Below are 17,098 nucleotides of genomic sequence, written 5' to 3'. Positions count from 1 at the left end.
CATTCCATTGCATCCCACTGTATCCCACTACGTCCTGCTGGATCCCACTGCATCCCATCACATTCCACAGCATCCCACTGTATCCCACCACACCCATCACTACCATTGCATCCCACCACATCTCAAGCATCCCATCGCATCCCACTGCATCTCACTGCATCCCATTTCATCCCATTGCATCCCCTTGGATCTCATTGCATCCCATTGGATCCCATTGCATCCCATTGCACTGCAGCCTCCCTGCTCACACTGCAGCCTCCTTACAGCGATGCCACCCGCAGGGACACCCCTGTCCCTGCTACCAGCACCCAGGGCACCCGATATCCCAACACTGGCACTCAGGGCTCCCTGTGTCCCTGCACACTCTGGGGTCCCCCTGTCCCTACTGCCAGCACCCGGGTGTCCCTGTGTCCCTGCACAGCCAGGAGTCCCCATGGACCCACCAATGGCACCCAGGCACCCCATGGCACTGCTGCTGGCACCCACAGGTCCCAGATTCCCCATCACAGCACCCAGAGCACCCCACATCTCTGTCTGCATCACCTACAGCACCACAATGTCCACATCACCAGCACCCAGAACACCCCATGTCCCCACTGCTATTACCCAGAGCACCCCCTGTCCCCACCACCAGCACCCAAAGCACCCAATATCCCATCCCCAGCACCCAGAGCACCAAATACCTCCACCACCAGTATTCAGAGCACCCCATGTCCCCATCACCAGCATCCAGAATGTTCAATATCCCCAGCACCAGCACCCAGAGCACCCCATGTCCCCATCCCCATCACCCAGAGCACCCAGTATCTCCACCACCAGTACTCAGAGCACCCCATGTCCCCGTCACCAGGGCACCCTATGTCCCCATTACCAGCATCCAGGATACCGAATATCCCCATCCCCAGCACCCAGAGCACCCCATGTCCCAGCTGCCAGCACCCAGAGCCCCCAATATCTCCACTATCAGCACTCAGAGCACTCCATGGCCTCATCACCAGCACCAGGGTCACCCAATATCCCTATCTCCATCACCCGGAGCACTCCATGTCCCCCCACACAGGATATCCCATGTCCCCACCGCACTGCCAGGGTCTCCTCCATCCCATTCCCTTCCCACCCCCCTGCGCTACCACCTGGTTCATTCCTGGCTCCCTCCTTTCTCCTTCCACAGCAAATTCCCATTTCCCAGCTGTAACCCATGGGATAATGACCCTGGGCACCCGCTTTGCACCTTTGTTTCGGGGGGCGGGGGGGCACACACCAGCCCTTAACTGGGTGATGCTGGGAGTCCCTTTGGGTACCAATGTGGGTACCAGTTCCCAGCATCACTTCCTCCCTGTTTGGGATTGTTTTGCGGGGAAGCGTTTCAATCCATACAGCACAACCCCCCGTTTTGGCAGGGATGTGGGGAGGTCCCAGCATCCACAAACCCCCCCCCCCCCCGTTTTAACCCCTCGGGGACAACGGCAGGTACAAAGAGTGAACAATATTTATTAAAATACAAAAATACACTTGGTTTTTGGACGGATTTGTCGTGGTTTTTCCTCAGTTCAGGATACAATCCCATCATTCCGGCCTTTATATAGATATAGATATAGATATAACTTCTGTTTAACCCCCCCCTCCCCACGCAGCCCCCCCTCACCCCCCCTCCCCATTATTTAATTCCCATCTGATAATTCATTTTAAAGCTAAAATAAGAAATTAAAGTTAATTCCAATAGTCGAGCGGCCAGGGGGGGCCCCCATTGCCATGACCCCCCCAAAAACACCCCCCCAGCCCTTCAGGACCCCCACGAGGCACTTGCCGTCCCCGCTGGGACCCCCCCAGTGGCCACCTCCGATGCTGGTGGCCACCCCCCATTAGCCACATTGAGTCCCCCACCGACCCCCCCAAGCCCTTAATTCCTCCTGGATCCCCCCCTTCATTCCATAAGCAGCCCATGGGGGGGGTCCCCAATCTCACCCCCCCCCACTCAAGGAAGGGGTTTTGGGGGGTCCCCTAAAATGAGGCCAAAATCGTGTTGTGGGAGGTGTCTACAATCATACGTCAGGTCTCCCAATGGGGGGCCCCCCCCGGCCCCCCCAGGAGCTTTAGCCCTGTGCCGGTGCCGGTGCCGGTGGCCTTATACTGGTGCAGTGGGGTGAATTGGGGGGGGCACCCATCAGACACCCCCCCCATGCACCCACACACTTGAATTGGGGGGTGGGGAGCCCCCTTTTTAGGGTCATTTTTTGCTTTAATACATTGCAGGCGGCCAAACCCCCCCCCCAAAATCCCCCCCACCCCCAAACTCCCCCAAATACCCCAACACCCCCCCCCCTCGAATTCCTTTATTGCATGTGGAAGATTTTGGCACAACCTCCAGCCACCATCCCAGCACATGGAGTGGGGGGGGTCCTGCTGCATCCAACCCCCCTTTTCATCCCCAACAGCCCCATTCCAAGCCCAATCCCATCCCAGCGGGCTCCTGTCCCCCACATCTTCCTGGATAACGGGAATTCTTTCCTCTGCCTTTTCTCTTGGAGTTAGAAACTGTGATTTGGGGGGTGGGGGGGGTGATTTTAATATCTGCTGCTCTTCTCAGCCCATGGATTTCGGATAGAAGCATGTACAAGAAAAGAAAAGTCTCTCCCCCAGCTCTGTACAAGAGTCACCTTCTAGATTTGGGGGGTTCTTCATTTGGGGGGGTTTTTGGGGGGGTCTTTTAGGGGGGGTTTTGTGCATCCTATTGCGTTTGTGATGAGGGAGGAGGAGGAGGAAAAAGGGGAGGGGTGGAAGGAAGCTCAACCCAAAAAAGCCCCAAAGAACTAAAAAGTCATATCTGGGTCTCCTGGACTTTGTCCTTGGGGTGGGTTTGGATGATGTAGGGTTCCATGAGGGTGCTCCCGGGGGGGTGCAAGGAGTTGCCCAAGTTGTTCTCGGTCCAATGGGCCCCGTGCGGTGCTTTGTAGGTGTTGTAGTTCATGTGGTCATGAACAGCGGGCAGCACCACGGCCCCCTCACCTGCAACGCCGGCGGTGGTGGTGGTCACCATGGTGGCGGTGGTGGCGGTGGTGGCGGCCGGGATGTCCTCGTCTACCTGGATGATCTCCACGGTGCGTGCGGCCGACACGGTGCTGCGCTGCTGGTGCCGCTTGCGGAGCTTGTAGAAGACGATGAGCATGGCCGCGGCCAAGAGCGTCACCGCCACGAAGCAGCCGATGATGATCTTGGTGGTCTTCATCACCTCGTCCAAGCTGGTCTGCGTCTTGTCGCCCGCGTCGGCGGTGGGGATGGCGACCTGCTTGGGCGGGCGTGTGGTCTGCACCAGGACGGTGGTGGTGGTGGTGTACGCCGGTTGGTAACCCGTCGACGTGGTGGGGACGGGCTTGGTGAACTTAGGGGAGATGTCCTCCGGAGAGATCTCGGTGGTCTCCACCGTGACGGTGGTGAAGAAGCTGTAGTTGGAGGTGTTGAGCTCGGCCGTGCTCACGTTGAGGTAGGCCGAGGCGTTGGAGTTCCCCGCCACGTTGGTCACCATGCAGGTGTAAACCCCGGTGTCCGTCAGCAGGACATGGGAGAAGTTCAAGGTGCCGTCGTTGAGGACTGAGATCCGCGGGTGGTTGGACGCGTGGCTCAGCACCGTCCCGTTAGGCAGCAACCACCTAACGGAGGACATGGAAGGAGTTCGGCACTTGAGCTCGGCCACCCGCCCCTCGGAGATGTTGAGGTCCATGGGCGCGTCCATGATGAAGGGTGCCGAGCACTGGAAGGAGGTTTGGTCCACCTCCACCAGGAACCGGCCCCGCATGTGGAGCGGGGCATGGCAGCGCCCGCAGCACGTCGAGTTGGTGGGGATGTACTCCCTCAACCACCACGACAGCCAGAGGATGTCGCAGTCGCAGTCCCAAGGGTTGTGGTGAAGGTGAAGCTCCACCAGGTACCGCAGAGGGGCGAAGAGGTCGTGGGGCAGGGAGGAGAGGTTGTTGTGGGCCAGGTTGAGCTCCACCAGCGCCGTCAGGTCGTCGAAGGCGTTGCGCTCGATCAGGTTGATCTGCGAGTTCATAATCCAGAGCTTTTTGAGGGACTTGAGCCCGTGGAAGGAGCCCGGTTTGATCTCGGGGAAGTTATTGCCCGACATCTCCAGCTCCTCCAGCCCCACCAAGGGCGTCAGGTTGGGCATGTCCTTGATGTTGCACATCCCCAGGTTGAGGTACTTGAGGTTGTACAAGCCCTCGAAAGCCCCCTCGGAGATGTACTCCAGCTTCTTGAGCTCGCCCAGGTCCAGGCGCATGAGGGAGGGCACCCGGTTGAAGGCGTACGAGGGGATGCTCTCGATGGGGTTGTTCCTCAACCACAGCTCCCGCAGCTTGGACAGGTACTCAAAGGCCCCGCTGGGGATGACGGTCAACCAGTTGTCAAAGAGCTCCAAGGTGTTGAGACTGGCCAACCCATTGAAAGCCCCAACCTCGATCTGCCGGATGGCGTTCCTGCCCAACTGCAGGACCTCCAGGTGATGCAGGTGGCGGAACGTGTCCGCCTGGATCATCTGGATGTTGTTCTCCATCAGGTTGAGGTACCGGGTGTTGGAGGGGATGCCGGGGGGCACCTCGGCCAAGCCGCGCCGGGTACACACCACTTTGCTCAACTGGTTACTGCAGGAGCAAACCGAGGGGCAAGCGGGGGCTCCGGGGGAGGCGGCGGCAGTGGCAACGGCCACGTAGAGGATCCAGGCGTGCACCGTCAAGTAGGAGACGAGGGCAGCTCTCCAGGCACGGCAGCGGCGGTGGCGGTGGTGGTGGTGGTGATGGTGCACAGTTACCTGCCACAAGAGCTTCATGGTGTGGCACGTTCATCATTCACCATCGTCTGGGGATGGCGGCGTCCTAAGGAAGAAGTGGCTCAGGGCCCCCCCCTGCTCCCGGCCCGGCTGGATGGATGGATGGATGGATGGATGGGGGGGGGGGGGGGAGAGAAAAAAGGGGTGAAAAAACGCGGGTTTAGCCCCCAAAAAGGGTCTAAAAATGCTGCGTGAGGGGCGGGGGGGGCCCTGGCGAGCCCCCTCCCAGCCCGACCTACCTGGGCAAAGGGGATCCGGGACGGGGGGGGGGACACAAAATGGCTCCTGGAGGCTGTGGGGGGGGCGGCCCGGCTAAGCGGGGGCCCGGCACCCCCCCGGCGCGGCCCGCGCCCCGCACCCGCCGCCCCGGAGCCCGGCCCGCGGCCCCCGGGGGCCCGGCATGGGGACGGGAATGGGAACGGGGAGGGGGGTGAGAACGGGAGGGAAACGGGGGAGACGGGGAGAGGAAGCAGGGGGGAAGGGGGAGGGAAGGGGGATCGGGAAGGGAGCGAGGAATGGGGAGAGGAATGAAAATAGAGGAGAGGAGAAAAGGAGAATGAAATGTGAAAATGAGAATGGGAAAGGGGGGAAAAATGGAAAATGAAAATGGAAAACGAAAAGAAAAATATAAAAATAAGAAGGGAATAAAAAAATAAAAATAGAAATAAAAATAGAAATTAAGATAAAAATAAAAAATGAAAATATAAATATAAATATAAAAAAAATAAAAATTTAAAGGAAAAATAAAGACTAAAAGAAATAAACTAAAAAAATGAAAGATTAAAAATAAAAGGAGGAAAAGAAAAAGAAAGGAAAAAATAGAAATAAAGAAAAATTAAAGGTTAAAAATAACAAATAAGGAAAAAGAAAATAAGGGATAAAACTGGAAAAAGGAACGATTACAATAAAAAGAGAAATAGAAAAAAATAAAAAAAATAAAATCTAAAATAAGGAATAAAAATAAAATTAAATAAAAAATGAAATAAAAAATAAAAATAAAGAACGAGATAAAAATGAAAATCAAACCAAGTCAAAGGATTCGAGCACAATAAAAATAAAGGCTTAAAATAAAGGCTAAAAATAAAGAATAAAAATAGAACTCGGACCAAAGCTCAAACTAAAATAAGCCCCGAGCGATCCAAATGGGGGAGAAAAAGGAATTAAAAATGACGATAAACGCTCAGGCCGGTACAAAACCGGAGGCTCCGATCGCTGCCGGCCCCCGGCGGAGGGGCAGGAGCGCGGTCACCGCCGGCCGGGGGGGGGTCGCTCCGGGATGGGGGGTGCGGAGGGGGGGGCTCCTGTCGCGGGTGCTTTGCGGCGTCTCCGGCTGGGGGGTCCCGTTCCCGTTCCTGTTGTTCCCGTTCCGGTTCCCGTCGCGGTTCCTTCCCGCGTCCGCGCTCAGCGGCCGCTGGCTCCGGTTCTCCCGGGCGGGGCAGCGGCGGCGGCGGCCCCGGGGCCGGCGGGCATCGTGCTCCGGTGCTGGCGACTGCGGGGCTCGGGGCCGGGTTCGGGGCCGGGCTCGATGCGGGGCTCGGTGCGGTGCCCGGTGCCGGTATCGGTGCGGGGCCCGGTGCCGGGTTCACTGCGGGTCTCGGTGCCGGTATCGATGCCGGGCTCGATGCGGGGCTCGGTGCGGTGCCCGGTGCGGTGCCCGGTGCGGAGCTGGGTGCGGGGCTCGGTGCAGAGCTCGATGCCGGGCTCGGTGCGGGGCTCGATGCCGGTGTCGGTGCCGGGCTCGGTGCGGGGCTCGGTGCGGGGCTCGGTGCGGGCGGGAGCCGCGCAGGCGGCTGGCTCATCCTTTTGTCCTTCAACGGCAACGCGGCTGCTGACGCATCGCGCCGGGAGCCCGGGAGCGGCGGGGGATGCTCCGCAAGCACCGATGGACGACACCCCCCCCTTTACCCCGCATCTACCGGGACCCCCCCCTCCCACCACCCCCCACCCCCCCACAACGTTCCGGAGGGGGACCCGACCGGCCCCGGTGCAGCCGGTGCGGCGGGTGGGAGCTATTTTCCACTCTGGATGGAGGATGATGCGGGATGATGGGCTTCCTCCTCCCTCCTCCTCCTCCTGCCCACCCAACCGAGCCTGGTGGCCCTGACCCCCCCCCGGACACAAGGACCGATGGATGGATGCACGGAGCCGGCAGCTTTAAGGTGATGGGGGGTGGGGGACATGGGCACGCGGCTCCATCCGTGGCAAACCCCCCCCCCTCCATCCTTGGATCCCCCCTCTATCCCTGACCCACCCCACCCCCCATCCCTGGACCCTCCTTTTCCACCGGGCTCAAGGCTGAGACCGGATGCAAGCTGGGACACTAATGGAGAGAGCAATAAATGGGGGACAGGGGGGGAATGGCTCTGCCATAGGCATGATGCTGCGGTGATGGGCATGTTGGTACCGATGAATGGGCGGGGGGGGTTCGCCACTGCTTTGACCGTCCTCCCCCAGACACTGTGGGGTGGGTGATTAGCGCCGGGCAGTTAATGAACCTCTAGGGCCTCCGGGGTCCCATGGTGCTGCAAGGTGGTGGCAGTCTGAGGTGCTGGGGGGGGAGGGGTGCTTCCCCCCCCCCCCCCCCCCCAAGGCTGGCAGTGAGGAAGGGGAGAAGTAGACGATGGGGGTACCCCAGAAGTGGGGCTCAGACCCCACCAGGAGTGGGCTGGGACCCACCTGGGATTGGGGCTGGGACCTCCCAGACCAGGGATGGGACCCCCCAGCAGTGCAGGCAGGAGCTGGTCCATGCATTTGGACACCTATGGGTGCTCTCCAAGGGGCTTTATGTGGGCCCAAGTGCGGCCCCTGGCCCCACACCTCATGAGGGGACACTTGTGGGGTGGGAGGCAGGAAGGGGATCACCCACTGGGGTGCTGGGCATGGGTGGGTCTGGGTGCTTCAGCTGCAGCGTGTCCTGCCTGCATCTCTTGCCTGCATCTCCTGTCTCTATGGCATCTCCTGCCTGCATCTCCTGTCTCTATGGCATCTCCTGCCTGCACGGCATCTACTGCCTGCACGGCATCTCCTGCCTGCACAGCATCTACTGCCTGCATCTCCTGCTTTTATCCTCTGCCTGTACAGCATCTCCTGCCTGCATTTCCTGCCTTCATCCTCTGCCTTCACAGCATCTCCTGCCTGTGTGTGTCTCCTGCCTGCCCACCCCTGAAGCACTGGGGGGGCTGTAGGCCCCCAGGTTGAATGGGGGTGCTCAGGTGCACAGGGTGCACTCCAGTTTGCGCTCAGTGGGTTGCACGCTCCAATTTGGTCTCTGGTTTGTACACTCCCATTTACACGCTGGTTCAGTCTCTGGGTTGCACCTCAGTTTGCTCACTGGTTTGCACCTCCACTGTGCAGGCAGGGAGCTCCAGACACAGACAGTGGGGTGCTCCTGCCCTCAGCTGGGTGCCTAGGAACACGTCTGGGTGCTCTTATGGAGCACATCTGGGCTGATGGAGCACATCTGGGTGCTGGTGGATTGGAGGTGCGTGCCCAGGAGCAGAGCTGGGTGCTGATGGAGCCAGTCTGGGTGCTCATGAATCACACCTGGGTGCTGATGGATCGGAGCTGGGTGCCTTGGAGCACCTCTGGGTGCCATGGATCAGATGCGGGTGCTCATGGAGCACATCTGGTGCTGACGTGCCATGGATCAGACATGGGTGCTGATGGAGGGTGGCTTTTGGCCAGGCACCCACCCAGCACGTGTCCACCCGCTCGGTCAAGCCCCGTTGTATCCATCCATTGCTTCATCGACGCAGGTTGGAACCTCCGTGATGAAGAGGAGCGCGTGGGGCCGAAGGCCGGTGGGGACGGGTGGTGTTCGGGTCCCAGCCAGCGCTGAGGGTGCCCCTTGACCTCCCGCAGGTGGAGGTGGAGGTGGAGAGCATGGACAAGGCCGGGAACTTCATCGGGTGGCTGCACACGGAGGGGCTGAACCTGTCGGTGGCGCTGGTGGAGCACGCGCTCTCCAAGGTGCACTTCACCGCCGAGCGCAGCCCCTACTACAAGGCGCTGCTGGCGGCGGAGGAGGCCGCCAAGCAGAAGAAGGAGAAGGTGAGCGTGGGGCGGGCCCGTCCCCGGGGCTGTCACCAACACCAGGGGTGTCCCCAGGCCAAGGGACGTCCCCACCCCAAGGGCTGCCCCCAGTCCAAGAGGAAATGTCCCCACCTTAAGGGGCATGCCAAGGGATGTCTCCATGCCGAAGGACATTCCTATCCCAAGGAATGTCTCCACCCCAAGGGATGTCCCCATGCCACTAGATGACACCATGCCAAAAGATATCTGCGCCACAAGGGTTGTGCTCACCCCGAGGAATGTCCCCATGCCAAGGGATGTCCCTACCCCAAGAGCTGTCCTCACCCCATGGCTAAGAGTTGTCCGCACCCAAAGGGATGTCCCCATACCAAGAGATACCGCGACCCTAAGGGATGTCCCCCGCAGGAGTTGTCCTCACCCCAAAAAATGTCTTTACCCCAAGAGATGTCCCCTGCCCCAAGGGACATCCTTACCCCAAGTGATGTCCCCATGCCAAGAGTTGTCCCCACCAATAGCACATGGGATCCCGGGTGCCACCACATCCATCATCCCCTCGCCAGTGGCATCAACCATGCCCATGGTGTCCCCAACCACCGTGTGTGTCCCCAATGCCAGGTGTGGTCCCATTACGAGGAGGCTCCGGTGGAGGAGGTGGTGCCGGTGCTGGAGGAGAAGGAGCGCACGGCCAACTACAAACCCGTGTTCGTGACGGAGATCACGGACGACCTCCACTTCTACGTGCAGGACGTGGAGACGGGTACGGGCACGGCCCTGGCGTCCCCATCACTCCCTGCAGTGCCCAAACGTGCCCCTGACCTTGAACCTCAGCCCTGCGCTGAGGCTTCCACCTCTCAACCCTGGCTCCCAACCTTGAACCCCAACCCCAGGGCCCAAAGGTGGCCCCAGGCCCTCAATCTGGACCCCACTTGTCATCAGTTGGGGTGAGGGGCTCACCCCTGGCCCCCCAGCACTGGGGATGGGCAGAGTGGGTGCTGGATGAGGTCCCCAACCCACAGGTGCCCAACTGGAGAAGCTGATGGAGAACATGCGCACGGAGGTGGGCAACCACCCACCAGTGGAGGGCTCCTACGCCCCGCGTCGGGGTGACTTCTGCATCGCCAAGTTTGTGGATGGAGAATGGTGAGGAAGAGGTCCTGGTGCCCCCAGCCCCAGTGTGGGGTGTGATTGCCCCACGCCGAGGGATGGTTGTGGGGTGACACCATCGCCGTTCCATCCCCATCCCATCCAGGTACCGGGCCCGCGTGGAGAAGGTGGAGTCGGCCGCCAAGGTCCACATCTTCTACATTGACTATGGCAACGTGAGTGCTCGGTGTGGTGGGGGTGTGGGGGGGGGCACCCTGGGGTGACAACTGGGGCACCCCAGCTCCAGATGTGTTGGAAGGGGGCTGGCTGTGACCCTCAGCCTGGCTGAAGGTGTCCAGCACCCTTGGGTGCCCTCCTAACCCTGGCATCAGGGTACCCAGCACCCTGGATGCTCTTCTAACCACAGCAATGGGATCCCATCATAGATGTCCAGCACCTTCGGATGCCCTCCCAACCCTGGCACTGGGATCCCATTACAGGATGTCCAGCATCCTCGGGTGTTCTTCCAACCCTGGAACCAGAGTACCCAGCACCCTTGGGTGCCCTCCCAACCAGACCCCTGAATGCCCATCATGAGATGGCCAGCACCTTTGGGTGGCATCCTAACCCTGTCACTGGGGATGCCATCATGGGGAGCCCAGCACCTTGGGCGCCCTCCCAAAACCATGTCTGGGAGCCCGTCATGAAATGCCCAGCACCCTTGGGTGCCCTCCCAGTCCCACCCTTTGATGCCCATTGTGAGATGCCCAGCACCCTTGGCTGCTCTTCCAACCCCAGCACTGCGGATCCCATCACCCGGTACCCATCACCCTCCGGTAGCCTCCCAGCCCCAACACCGGGGACCCCATCTCTGTGCCCCAGCACCCATGGGTGCCCCATTCCCTCCTGTCCCCCCGCAGAAGGAGACGCTGCCCGCCACCCGCTTGGCCGCGCTTCCCCCCGCTTTCAGCACCCGCGTGCTCCCGGCACAAGCCACCGAGTACAAGTTCGCCTTCATCCAAGTGCCCCAGGACGTGAGTTTGGGGGGGTCTGGGTGGTGCTGATGGGCTCCAGGTCCCTGGTGGCACCTCAGGGCCCGGTGCCGTGTGCTGCCGCAGGATGACGCCCGGGCGGACGCGGTGGACAGCGTGGTCAGGGACATCCAGAACACTCAGTGTCTGCTCAACGTGGAGCACCTGGGGCCCGGCTGTCCCCACGTCACCCTCCAGTTCGCCGACTCCAAGAGCGATGTGGGGCTGGGGCTGGTCAAGGAGGGGCTGGTCATGGTCGAGGTGCGCAAGGAGAAGCAGTTCCAGAAAGTGGTAGGTGATGGAGGGCTCAAGGAGGGTCTGCCCCACGGCCATGGGTGGTCAGAATGCTTTGGGGGGGCACCAAACCCCACCAAGGTGTGGGTTCACCCCCTTTTCCTGTGTCCCCACAGATCACTGAGTACCTGAACGCACAGGAGACGGCCAAGAGCGCTCGGGTGAGTTAGGAGGTGGGAGGGGGGCCTTGTGTTGGGGTGCTGGGGTGGTGCCCTCCAACTCAAGGGGGGATGTTGGATGTGGTACCAACGCCTTTGAGGTGATCATTAATTGTGTTACCCCCATCTCCAGAAGATGCTGGATGTGGTGCTACCATCTTTCTTTGGTGTGATGCTTGATGTGGTACCCATATCTCCGGCAGATCCTGGCTGTGGTACCCCCATCTCCAGGGAGGTGCTGGATGTGGTACTCCCATTTCCAGGGAGATGCTGAATGCAGCCCCCCATCTCTGGGGTGATCCTGGATGTGGTACCCCATTTCCGAGGAGATGCTGGATGTGGTACCCACATGTCCAGGAATGCCATGGGGTGTAGCCCCCTTCTCCAGGCTGCTCTGGATGCAGTACCCACAACCTTAGAGAGATGCTGGCTGCAGATGTCCCATCTCCAGGCAGATCCTGGATGTGGTACCCCATCTCCAAGGAGATGCTGGATGCAGACCCCATCTCTACAGTGATGCTGGATGTGGTACCCCCATCTCCAGGGGTTCCTCTGTCCATGGTCCCACATCCCCTCTCTTGCAGCTCAACCTCTGGCGCTACGGAGATTTCCGTGCAGACGACGCAGATGAGTTCGGCTACAGCCGCTGAGGGATGCTCCGGGGGGGCTGCAGCCCCCCAGCACCCTTGTACCAACGTCCCCCCTCCATCCACCCCTCCATCCACCCACCACTCCATCACCCCTCCATCACCCATCCATCCATCCATCCATCCATCCATCCATCCATCCATCCCATTGTCCCATCCTATCGCCCTGGGGGCCAGGGCAGCCAAGGTGGTGGCTGCAGCTCCATGCCCTGGGAATGTCGGGATGGGGGGTGTCCCCAGCCCCCCCATCCTCCCATCTTGGGCCCCACAACAGCTGAACATGACCCCTCTGTCCTGCGCCCCCTGGCCTGTATTTAAAGCTTCAGAGGCCCAATAAATGTAGTCAAGCGTCTTCTCCGTGCTGGTGTCCCCCAGGTTCATCCCATCTCCAAGCTGGGACCACTGGGAAGGAGGGTCCTCCATAGCGGGGCAGTCCCAGCATCCCAACTGTGTCCTGCTGTGGGGAGGAGGGTCAGGGAAGGGGGAGGAGATGGTTCAAGGTCTGGTCCAAGGCCTTCCTGGAGCCCCAGGGCCCACCCATGGTGCTTGAACCTGGGACCCAAAGCTGGACCCCAGACCTGGGGGGCAGTTGGGGACCTTCAGGATGGGTCCCAAATGGAGTTGTGAAACCTCAACCTTGGACCTCTGGTCCCAACTGTGAATCCCAATGCTGGGTCCTAAATGTGGCCCCTGACATTGAACCTCAACCCTTGGTCCCAGTCATGGCCCCTAGACGTGGACTTCAACCCCAGCCCCAGCCTCAGACCCCAACTGCAGAACCTCAACCCTGAGCTCCAAATCTGGGTCCCAATCAGGGACTTTCACCCCAGAGCCCAACCCTGGGTCCTAAATGTGGCCTCTAGACCTGGATCTCAACCCCAGGCTCCAACCATGGACGTCAACCAAATGTGGCCCCTGGCCCCGAATCTGAGCCCCAAGTACCCATCATGGGCCTCAACCCTGGTGTCCATCCTGGACCCCAACCCTACAGCAAACCCAACCCTGCACCCAAATGTCACCCAGCCATCACCCTGACCCAGGGTTGGGGACAAGGGGGTGCTCACTGCACCCCGAGGTGCCCTCACCCACCCCACCCCAAGCCCATCCTGGTCACCTCAGTGCTGCTGGTCCCAGTCCCTATGGGGCCACCATCAATGCCACTTACGGGGCCACTGGTCAGTGCCACCCATGGGAACCAGCACAGTGCTGCCACTATCCCCAGTGTCCCCATTGCTGGTGATCGATGGCCATGATGGGGGGGGTCGGGAGCAGGTCCCCGTCCCCTCTGGCCATCTTGGTCCTGGGTGTTAATTATAGTGCTGCACTAATTGAGATTGATCTTATAGGAGCCGGGAGCGCTGGTGCCGGGGCCAATGATTAGCACCAGCAACCACTGGGATTAAAGGAAAGGATGAGGGGGTGGGTCCTGGGACACGGGTGGCTGCTCCCACCCCAACAGCTCCATGTCCATCACTGGGTGTTGGTCTTTGAGGGCCCCTGGAGGCCTTAATGGGGGGGTTCCTGATGGTCCCTATCTATATCTGGGGGGGTTCTTGGGGTCTTTGATGGCCCCTGGAGGTCTCTGGCTATGTCTGTTCCTTTCCGGTGCTTGACCTTGGTCCATCATTGGAGCTGGGATGAGCCACTCTCATCAGTGCCAAGGGCACGAGAGGGGACATGGCCACCACGGGTGACACCGCGGGTGACACCGTGAAGGTGTCCTTGGGGGGACACAGACAGGAACACACGGGAGGTGTATCCCAAACAGGAGATGCAGGGACCCCACTGTGGCACGGCCGAGGGATGTGAGACTATTCCTTGGGTCCCGCCGTGTCACCACTGTCACTAGATAAGGGACACTAGAGAACTCTATGGCAGGGGATCCAGTGTCCCCAGTGTCCCCAATGGCACCAGTGTCCCCAGTCAGGGGACCCGAGCGCCTCCCCCCCACTGGGCACCAAGCGTGAACCGGCGGAGGGCAGGGGGCCGGGCTGTGGCTATGCTGGGCGGGACTGGGCGGAACTGGGCGGTGCTGGGCGGTGCGCAGAGAGAGGGATAGGAGAGGGAAACGGCGACACCTGCCGGTACCGGTGCAACACATCCCGGTACAGCCCCATCGCAGTACAGCTCCATCCCAGTACAGCTCTATCCCAGTACAGCTCCATCCCGGTACAGCCCCATCGCAATACAGCTCCATCCCAGTACAGCTCTATCCCAGTACAGCTCCATCCCGGTACAGATCTATCCCGGCACAGCTCCATCCCGGAACAGCTCCATCGCAGTACAGCTCCATCCCGGTACAGCTCCATCCCGGTACAGCTTTATCCCAGTAGAGCTTTATCCCAGTACAGTTCTACCCCAGTACAGATTTATCCCAATACAGCTGTATCCCAGTACAGCTCTATCTGGTACGGTTCTATCCCGGTACCGTTCTATCCCAGTAAAGCTCTATCCCACTACAACCCATCCCAGCACATCCCCGTTATTAGCAGTGTGTGTGCATGTGCGTGCATGCAAAGTGCGTGTGTGCACACGTGTGTGTGTGTCCGTGTTCGAGTCCCCCCGTGTCCTTCCTTCCGCCCCGAGGGGCGGGGCGCCGCTGCTGGGGGGCGTGGCCAGACGGGGGGGCGGGTTGCGGGGTGGGGGCGTGGCCTGTCCCAGCGGGGGCGTGGCTCTGCTGGCTCAGCGCCTCCCCCGGGTCCCTGTGCCCGCCTGCCCCGCTGTCCCCCGGGCATCACCCCCCGCCTCGGGGTACTCGAGTGTTCGGCTTGGGGGTGCCCCCACGTCCCCGTGTCCCCTGGGTGGGTGCTTCCCCCGTGTCGTTGCCCCTCCACTGTGTCCATTCCCCCACCCATGGCCGTGCCCCCCCGTGTCGTTACCCCCTATGGGGGGGTATCCCCATGGGGGGGGCGTCTCCTCCCCATGTTTGTCCCTTTGTCCCCAGAATAGCCGCAGACACCGAAGGGGGGGCAGGGGTGGAACAACCGCTTCCCCCCCCCATGCTCCTCCCAGCCTCTTCCCCCCCCCCCTCCCGGTCTATTTTTAGCTCTCGCGTGTTTCCAGGGGAACCCTGATGACGCAGTGACGTCAATGCGGGTCAACCGCCGCGCGCCGGGGCCCCCCCGCTCCGTGGCCGCCCCCCCCATCGCAGCGGCAGCCGCAGGTAGGACCGGGGTGGGGGGGGGCACACACCGGGATCCCCCTGACACCCCCCCCGGCCGTGACCAGGACCCCCCACCCCGCGGGGCCCAGGCACTGGACATGGGGGGGACACCCCAATATCTGCCCATGGTCCCCCAGGGAGCCAGCGCTCACTGGGGCATCTCCACCCCATAGCACTCAGGGAGCCCTCCCCGCAGCACCTCGGGACCCTCTGTGCCCACCCCCCCGCCGCAGCACCCCAGGGTGACCCGGACCCACAACCCCCCCCCAGCACCCCGGTGCCTCCAGACCCCTCTCCCAGCATCGGGGACCCCACGACTCCTGCCCCATCTTCCGGGACCTCGGACCCCCCCAGGACCCCAGTGCCCCAGACACAGCCCCCACCCCAGCACCCCCGGACCCCGGTCCCCCCCTCTGCAGCACCCCAGAGCCCCGGGACCCCGACTGTCATCGCCCAAGCCCTCCCCCCCCCCCCACTGGGGCATGCCATACCTGCCCCGCAGCACCCCAGATCCACCCTGAGCACCCCACACCGCACTCTCCCTTCCACCTTGCATGGGGACCCCCTTGTGTCCCCCCTGCACCCCATTTGTATCCCCCCCTCCCTGTCTCCTCTGTCCCGGGGTCTCCCTGCACCAGGCTCCATTCTGCACTGCAGTTGGCATGGGGGCGTGTCATGGGTTAGGGTTTTGGACCCCAAAACCGATCTGTGAGCCTCATGGTGACGTAGGGAAGTCTCAGACCCACCCCAATGATGTCCACTCCATCTCCCCAAACCGGCTGGGGAGGTTTTGGGGTGACGGGGACCCCATCACCCACCCCGGTGCTGCCACCCATGGGGACGGGCGCTGTAAGGTGTCACCTGCGCTGTCACCCTGTGGGATGGGGACGTGGCCATGGGGTGGACGGAGGTGACCATGGGATGGAGATGGGGCTGTGGGATGGAGACACGGCCACAGACACAAGACGAGCGCGGGATGGAGTTAACCATGGGATGGAGGTGACTCTGTGGTGGAGGCGATGGTGGGATGGAGATGGGGTGCAGGATGGAGACGTGGCCGTGGCACGGAGGCGGCCATGGACACCCGGCGAGGACTCCGGGCTCCAGAAGCTGCTTCCTCAGCTGCCCCCTGGGATCTGCGCCCCTGCCCTGTCACCGCCGGGGGCTCCCCATGGAACACCGGACACAGGCACCCCGAGGGCCTCAGATGTCTGAAACTGAGCCTGGAGGGACCGACCTGCGCTTCCCTGCCTGGATCCACTGGGATCCTGCAATCCCTGCCTGCAGCCGATGGGATCCTGCTCATCCCTGCCTGCCTCTGATGGGATCTTGTGCTTCCCCACCTGCATCTGATGTGAATCTGCACCTCCCCACCTGCATCCACTGGGATCCTGTGCTTCCCTGACTGCAGTCAATGAGAACCTGCACTTCCCTGCCTGCATCTGACGTGATCCCGCACTTCCCTGCCTGCAGTTGATGGGATCCTGCACTTCCCCGCCTTCATCCAACGGGATCATCATCTTCCCTGCCTGCAGTCAGTGGGATCCTGTGCTTCCCTGTCCGCAGTGGGTGTGATCCTAAGCCTTCCTGCCCACATGCAACAGGATCCTGTGCTTCCGTGCCTGCAGTACAACAGGACACTGCACTTCCCTGCCCACATCTGATGGGATCCTGCGCTTCCCTGCCTGCATCTGGTAGGATCCTGCCTGCATCCGAAGGGATTCAGTGCTTCCCTGCCTGCATCCGACCGGATCCTGCACTTCCCTGTGACTGAATCCTGCACTTCCCTGCCTGCAACCAACAGGATTTGATGCTTCCCTGCGCCATTTGGATCCTGCTCTTCCTTTCCTGCACCCATTGGGATTCCG

The 17,098-nt window shown here is 61.1% G+C and overlaps 2 protein-coding genes across 2 annotated transcripts in view; one reads left to right on the top strand and one right to left on the bottom strand.

The window, feature by feature from the left end:
• Window positions 1-12,113, top strand: part of SND1 (staphylococcal nuclease and tudor domain containing 1) — a 98,838-nt gene extending 86,725 nt beyond the window's left edge. The window contains exons 17-24 of the mRNA XM_080619869.1: window positions 8,684-8,872; window positions 9,470-9,611; window positions 9,871-9,994; window positions 10,104-10,173; window positions 10,858-10,971; window positions 11,056-11,259; window positions 11,379-11,423; window positions 12,005-12,113. Coding sequence (XP_080475995.1) covers window positions 8,684-8,872; window positions 9,470-9,611; window positions 9,871-9,994; window positions 10,104-10,173; window positions 10,858-10,971; window positions 11,056-11,259; window positions 11,379-11,423; window positions 12,005-12,070 — 954 coding nt within the window. The 3' untranslated portion in view covers window positions 12,071-12,113. The remainder of the gene's footprint in view (window positions 1-8,683; window positions 8,873-9,469; window positions 9,612-9,870; window positions 9,995-10,103; window positions 10,174-10,857; window positions 10,972-11,055; window positions 11,260-11,378; window positions 11,424-12,004) is intronic.
• LRRC4 (leucine rich repeat containing 4) lies at window positions 2,819-4,925 on the bottom strand (the record flags this gene model as incomplete). Its single annotated transcript, XM_080628247.1, has 1 exon — window positions 2,819-4,925. The coding sequence occupies exon 1, from the start codon at window positions 4,820-4,822 to the stop codon at window positions 2,819-2,821; it is 2,004 nt and encodes a 667-aa protein (XP_080484373.1). The 5' UTR covers window positions 4,823-4,925.
• Window positions 12,114-17,098: the final 4,985 nt, after the last annotated feature.

Source organism: Psittacula echo (assembly GCF_963264785.1).
Source record: "Psittacula echo genome assembly, chromosome: 1".
Taxonomy (NCBI): Eukaryota; Metazoa; Chordata; class Aves; order Psittaciformes; family Psittacidae; genus Psittacula; species Psittacula echo.
This window is presented reverse-complemented; position numbering and strand designations above follow the sequence as displayed.